General features: G+C 40.2%; 1 protein-coding gene across 2 annotated transcripts; it reads left to right on the top strand.

Moving 5' to 3' along the window:
* The first annotated feature begins 1,114 nt into the window (after positions 1–1,114).
* LOC148359975 (gap junction beta-1 protein-like) lies at positions 1,115–4,850 on the top strand. 2 transcript variants are annotated; one of them, XM_088343421.1, is made up of 2 exons: positions 1,115–1,375; positions 2,912–4,849. In XM_088343421.1, exon 2 carries the CDS (start codon positions 2,926–2,928, stop codon positions 3,664–3,666), a length of 741 nt encoding a protein of 246 aa, XP_088199547.1. In that variant the 5' UTR covers positions 1,115–1,375; positions 2,912–2,925; the 3' UTR covers positions 3,667–4,849. The 2 variants fall into 2 exon arrangements, with proteins under 2 accessions (XP_088199547.1, XP_088199549.1); XM_088343423.1 differs by lacking the exon at positions 1,115–1,375 and adding an exon at positions 1,496–1,764 and having other exon boundaries at positions 2,912–4,850.
* Positions 4,851–7,245: the final 2,395 nt, after the last annotated feature.

The following is a 7,245-nucleotide window of genomic DNA, read 5'->3' on the forward strand; positions in this document are numbered from 1 at the left end:
CCCTATGTTCCTGCACGGAGCCTCCGCTCTGAAAATGCCTGTCTACTTGTGACTCCGAGAGCCAAGAAGTAGTCTGCAGGCTCGAGAGCGGTCTCCATCCAGGCCATGGTTCTGTGGAATGCTCTGCCTATGGAGATAAGATCAGTGGAACTGTCCAAATCTAGACTTAAGACCCGCTTCTATTTAATAGTTTGTGATTGATGCCCACCTCATACTTATCTTTTCCTGTCTTTTTCCGACTGCCTGGCTGGTGGTGATGCGAGGGAGAAGGAAGATTTGAGATGAGTCAGTGGAACGACATCTGGACCTGAAGCATGTCAACGCCTGCAACGACCAGCCGGCAGAGATGGTCAGGGACCTTTTGGACTAATTTACAGGCTGGAGGTGTCATTGCTGTCATACACTTTCTGGACAGATTTCAACATATTACCTATTCTCTTTTATTGATGTTCACTATGTTTGTGTACTGTTACCCAATGCTAAATCGAATGCACACTGGTCATCCTGGAAGGGGGATTACCACTTGTGAGGCCACGTTTCATGGTTTATTTTCTTCATGCTGAGGTTTTGATTTTTTCCTTGCCCGCATCTGGGTTTAAGATTAGGGGATGGTTTAATCGTAATCCTGTGCAGTCCCTTGAGAAATCTAATTAGGGCTAGAACAAATAAATGGGACTTGACTTGAATAAATGGTGTGCTAAGATAGAGTTCAATTTTTATCTGTGAGTATACTTTAAAGGGCAGGCTACAAATGTAGGTTAATTGATCAAAAACAGTACAGGAAAAAAAAGCTATATACTTGGAGTTGAATTTTTTTTCACTAATCTGGGCCACCTGAGAACATAAAGTCTGGATCTGGCCCCCAAGCCGAACTTAGTTTCACATGCCTGTTCTAATGCCTTAACGGTACCTACCTAACAATGTTCCTTTTGAAAGACTGCCCTGGAACTTGATGAATCTCGCAACTCTAAAGGGATGTCTGGATTCGAAGAGGTCATACATCACCTTGACTCGGGCAACCCGTCAGTTACAATAGCAACAGGTCAAAGGCCACCATCAGCCTTCTGCTTTCCTTAACACAATAAATAATGAGGTCCGCTTGTGTCCACACAGATTCCTTCTTGAGGCCGGGGTAGGCGGAAATGGAGGCGTTTGATGTAAAAGGGTCTTGTTGCGGCGGGAGAATGAAGGCTATTGTTTGCTGATGCGTCCGACCAGACCGTATGACCGCCGCGGTGCAGGGCACTGGCTTGTGGTGGAGGAACCATTTGCATTTTCCCGACTCGTGGCTTTCTCAACGCAGCGTTAAAAAACACATTTCACTTTATTTCTCCCTGGTTTGTCGTACACTGTGTGTGTACCATCACAGCTGAAGGTAAAACGCATCCTCTTATTTGTTTTGTGTGAAGTCAGAACTGCAAATGTTACCCACCTAGCTTGAAATTGTTTACTACTGTAACAATAGCGAACTTGGCAGCGAAAACAAGTGGGTTTCTCGTGAGAATCCGTTGATATCGTTTCCAGAACTGGGCTGTCGGTCCGTTTGGGAGTTCAGTATTAATACCGAAGGAGTTCGTCACGTGGCTCGGCGGATGTTTGACAATTGGTTTCGAGTTTTTTGCGTCTTGTGACGGCGGTAGGCCATCGCCCCAGCTTTTATAGCTCGACACGCCGTTTCCTGTCGTTGGTTTTTCCGACTCAACCGTAGTCTGATCAGGGGATAGGATGGTCGCCTTACGCCATTCGCGCCACTGGTCAAACCTGGTAAAGATTTCAAGCTAATGTTAAAACTTTTAAATACGTTAATAGTTGTCTTTCCTCGTATTTTATTCGTTGTTTTGATTAACAATTTTTGTATTGTCAATTTTTTTTCACGTTGTTTGATCGACTCTTTTCGGCTCTCCGGCTCGTCTCGGTCACTGGTAGCAGATGACAACGTCATTGTAGATTTCTAATATTGTTCCGGTATTCTACAGTCCGTCTTGCTATGGATGAGGGTGGGCAAACCGATCTAAATATCAATACTAAGCGATTACAATAGTATCCATCTCATTTAGATACTATTGTCTTGGGATTGATACTATCTTCCCATTTTAACTATCACTGTAATAATTTTGTTCGTACGTCGCAAGATTATACATAAATTATGACTTTTAAATGTGATTTAATTGTCTTTACCTTATTTGCATTAATGACTTTATTATGAAAATTTAGTGAAGTGAAAGGTATTCTAGTTGTTTTGTTGAGATTGATGAACAGTCTTAGTATTTTTGTTCCATCGCTATTTTTTTGGTTTGACTCTTGAAACAAGTGTAGTAGATGCGTTTCATCTGTTATACTCTTTTAAGTTTTTACATTGTACTTTTTGCACTATTTGACTTCGTTTTCAAAATAGTGCTCAATGAAAGGTATAGTTGTCGTGTTGACTTAGTTATGTTTGTACTTGTATTACATTACTGCCCTTTTTGCTTTGATTCTTTTAACTTCTGTCTGAAACAATTGTAATAGAAAATATGTTTGTTTATTTTTTTACTGTTATCCTTTCAATTCTACTTATTTAACAAAAAATAGAATATTTTATTTTCTAAAAACTTTGTGCTGTTCTTATCGTAATTATAAAATAAGTCAAAGAATGAGGGGTTCAATTTTCCATAGATCATTTCATTTCTTAAAAAGTATCAATATCCGACCAGTATTGATCTATACTAAAGTGTATTTACTTGGATCGGATCAAAACAAAATTTCCCAATATTGCCCACTGCTAGCTACGAGTAAATAGGTGCTGTGTTCAGTTTATTGTAGCATTATAAGAGGAATCACAATGATTAATCAGAGGAGCAATTGGTTGAGGTTGACGGATATAAACTCCAATTATCTGTAAATGTTTACATTGTTGTTTTAATTTTCCTAGCCCTGGAGTCCAAAATGAACTGGGGGTCCTTTTACGCCCTGATCAGCGGCGTAAACAGGCACTCGACAGGCATCGGACGCATCTGGCTCTCTGTGATCTTCGTTTTTCGTATCCTGGTCCTGGTTGTGGCGGCTGAAAGCGTCTGGGGAGACGAGAAGTCTCAATTCACCTGCAACACCCAACAACCCGGCTGCAACAGCGTCTGTTATGACCAGTTCTTCCCCATCTCGCACATCCGCCTTTGGGCGCTCCAGCTCATCCTGGTCTCCACACCGGCCCTTCTCGTGGCCATGCACGTGGCCCATCGCCGTCATATCGAAAAGAAGATTCTTAAGCGGGCGGGTCGTAACAGCCCAAAAGACTTGGAACACATCAAGAACCAGAAGTTCCTCATCACCGGGGCTCTTTGGTGGACCTACATGATCAGCATCGTCTTCCGAATCCTCTTTGAGGTGGTTTTCCTCTACATCTTCTACATGATCTACCCTGGATTCAGGATGGTGCGTTTGGTCAAGTGTGATTCGTACCCGTGCCCAAACACGGTGGACTGTTTTGTTTCCAGGCCCACGGAAAAGACCATTTTCACAGTCTTCATGTTGGCGGTGTCCGGAATGTGCGTGTTGCTAAACCTGGCCGAGGTGGTCTACCTTATAGGCAGGGCTTGCAAACGGTTCTTTCACCGCAATGAGGACGAATCGAAAACGGACTGGATGAGTCAGAAATTGTCTTCCTACAAAACGAAAACAATCAGCTGATATTTGTCTTTTGTACTCTCAGACAAAGAAAGGTGATAGGTGCTAGACTTTTTCACACACATTGTTGCACAGTATTCTTGCCTTTGTATTATTTGCAGTGTAATGTAGTATTCTTCGTCAGCTGTCGGCAACATTTTCTCTGTTCAGTTTATACTGACAAGCAGTTTTTGTGTCACGTAGTGATTGGAGTCCATGTTTTAACTAAATACACTTTCATGACTTGAATTGGCGTTGCGTATTTTTGTTAATTAATGAGCATTTAAAAACGTCTTAACACAGTCGGTATAAATTTTGAGGTTTTGATGAAAAGAAAATGAAAGTATTGAACTACTCTGACTATTTAACCCCAATGTTGTGTTAGGAATTCATACCTGTCAACCTGTACGTTTTTGCTGAACAAAGTACGTTTAATTTGCATTTTAAGACGTGTACAACGTACAAGAAAATCTGTACGGAAAAACGCAAATTTGTCAATTATGGGTACCATCCAGTATATACAGACTATCACGAAATGGCAGATCAATCAAGTCAAACAGGTTCGCCGCGGTAGCCTTTATCTCTGTATCATTTTTTTTCGTTGCAAACGAAGGAAGCTCTTTGATGCTACTGTGCACATACGTCTGCCGCCTCGGATTTCATGTCGTAGTTGTGTAGTGAAAGGAAGTCCGTCTCGTTTTAGAGAACCGGCTTTTTCGGCTCTACTCATTAAAGAGAGCCGGCTCTCAAACGGCTCACTTGCTTCGATGTATTATATTACGAATTATTATGTCGCATAAAGAAATTAAAAAAAAAAGGAAGTATAAAAGGAGAAAATGAAAAAAGACAGGTTTGTGGTTATCCCTTTAATCAGTATATTACCAACAATAATGTAATGCAGAAAATGAATTAATAATTTAAATGAGAAAATTCTACCTAATTATATTTGCATGTATTTTTTCCTTCTACGGCGAACGTCCAAGCTACTTAATTTTTGAATTTTTTTGTAATAAACCTCATTAATGTTGAGCAACTCAGTATCTCACAACAAAATGTTAATTAACAATATATGTGATATGACGAAACACATGTACAATATAACATGTTAAACTACATAAATAAACACTTTTGAAAAAAAAAAATGGTGTAAGACTATTTTGTATTTTGTAAGGGAAAATACGACAGTTTGTAAGGGCATGGAGCCCTGGAGCTTGACAGGTATTGGAATTGGCAGCCCTTACCCTTGTTAGACATCGATCTTTGGTCTATATCTGTCCTGACCACCAAAAAGAATGAAGTTTATCTCAATATAGTTAATACAACATCCCAATATACATTCTAAACATCCATATTCCTATTGTATTTTATTTTATGGCCTTTGAGACACATCAGTAATTACATTTTTTCTGCCCTCAGTCTTTTCTCTTGATTCTCTTAAAGTCTTTATTACATGTTTACCCTGGAGTGCCATGTCTAATCTCATTGCATACAATGTTTACTACATGGTAATCAATGAAAAAGACAATTCCATTTAATTTTATAACCTTGAAACAGGTCACTGGAGACTAACCACATGAGGAGTAAACATTAATCTTTCTATTTTGGTCTTGTGTAAAACATTCCAATCAGCTTTCAAATATTGTCATCAATCCATACAAATACAGAAACACTCTTTCAGTACGTCCTTAAAATTCTGCTTTGATTTGCTCAAGACTGAAGCGAAGTGGTGCCAGAAAACATCGCAAGGCCCCTGACCAGAGGTGTCAAACTTATTTTAACTCAGGGGCCACACGATAGAACAAATATTCTCTCGGGGGCCGGACTAGTAGATTGAGAAAGAAAAAAAGAAAGAAATAAGAGAAAGAGAGAGTAAATGGTAGATGGTTTGCATTTATATAGCTCCCGATGTGTTATATGTCGAAGTGTCCTTGGACAAGACACTAAATCCCTAATGCCCCCAATAAGCAGGTCGGCGCCTTGCTTGGCCGCTATTGGTGTGTGAGTGTGTGAATGGGTAAGAGAGTGTGGGACAAAGAGAGAAAGGAAATAAGAGAGATGGGGAGAGAAAAGAGAGAGAACAGGGGAAACAAAAGAGATAAATAGCAAAATAGTGACAGAGTGGGAAAGAAAGAGAGAAAGAAAGATATCGAAAGAGAAAGACAGGAGAGAAAGAGAGAAGGGGAAAGCAATAGAGAAAGAGAGAAAAGGAAAAAAAGCAGAGATAGCTAAAGAAGGTAAAAAGACAGAGAGAGTAAGAGACAAAGAGGAACAAATAAAGAGGAAAAAAAAGGTATACAACTACAGCGTCTTTGTGAGAGGCACCTGGCTTTGGCAACATCAAGTGGACAACCTGCAGTTTGTTTTTCTCTTGCGCTTCCCTCAGCATTGTCTCCCGGGTCGGATTCTATCCCTTAGGGGGCCTGATTCGGATTCTATCCCTTAGGGGGCCTGATCCGGACCCCTGCCCTTGACCAATCATAATTTTCCTGAGCTTGTGCTTCACAAACTACTCATAACTGGGAAGTTTTTATTATGCGCATCTGCTTAATTCAGTTGTGAGAGGGACATTTTTTACTTCATTCAAGTAGCTGTCAATGACTGTTATGTTGAGTGTTTGTAATTATGTTGTTTTGAGTCTGTTGGGTTTAATGGACTAGGGTAATTTTATATACCATAGTCAGTCTCAATGTAATGGGACTTTCTAAACCTTAATTAACATAGAAAGGTGGCTCATTTGCAGATTTTACAGATTGGTGCTCACATGATTTTTTCCAGTTTAGAGCTTCTTATCTAATACTTCTTGGGTTGTTCCAGAAAAGTAGATCTCAACAGTATCTTGGCAAATACTAACAACTTATAAATAATTTGGGGCCCGGCGCAGACGCGTGCCACTTAAAGCCTGTTTATTGTAATGGAATCTAAGTTAAACAATAGGGTGTAAATAAAGACGAAAAAAGAACATGATGCGTGATTAATTTAAAAAAAACTGCCTGCGAGAGAGAAGCTCGGCCCGACATTTTACCTTTAGGCTGGAAGTGGCAGACAAAACCATTTCCCACTTGCGAAAGGCTTGCTTGCTATATGAAGTTGTCTGACCTTTGACTATTAAATGAACTCACCAATATGTTTTCTTGTAAAACCGGTCCCTTCAAGTTTAACAACTTTTGGTGTGGTGGCTTTGGTTTATTACCGCCCCCTAGCCAATCATAGTTTGTGAAACCGCTGACTTTCCCCAAGGCCCGGTAGCAGCCAAACTTAGAATCTGATCTAAACAAATCTGATTTAAATGGCTAAACTTAAAGCTTTCTGAAACACTGATGTTATATGGCTCATGGCCTTCAGAAGTCTTTGTGAAGGCTCGCGGGTAGATTCATGAGCCTAGCCATAGGTAATGACTGAAATGAGATTGAGTTAATGCTTAAATATGAAAGCACACAGCTGGAAGCAGCGCGACTTGTGAGAAGACATAAAAGGTAGCTGAAGGACAATTTGGAGTCATTTATTAAGGTTGGCTTGGTTTATTCTTTCCTGTATCTGTGGTAGTCAGGAATCCTCTTTTTCAACATGACAATTGCAATGCCTGACAGGCAATTTCGTCTGCCT

Source organism: Urocampus carinirostris, chromosome 9, assembly GCF_059441175.1.
Source record: "Urocampus carinirostris isolate Australia breed hairy pipefish chromosome 9, RoL_Ucar_1.0, whole genome shotgun sequence".
Lineage (NCBI taxonomy): Eukaryota > Metazoa > Chordata > Actinopteri > Syngnathiformes > Syngnathidae > Urocampus > Urocampus carinirostris.

Bases quoted from the DNA above. Each gene is read 5' to 3' on its own strand.
- LOC148359975 (XM_088343421.1), top strand. From the start codon at position 2,926: ATGAACTGGGGGTCCTTTTACGCCCTGATCAGCGGCGTAAACAGGCAC.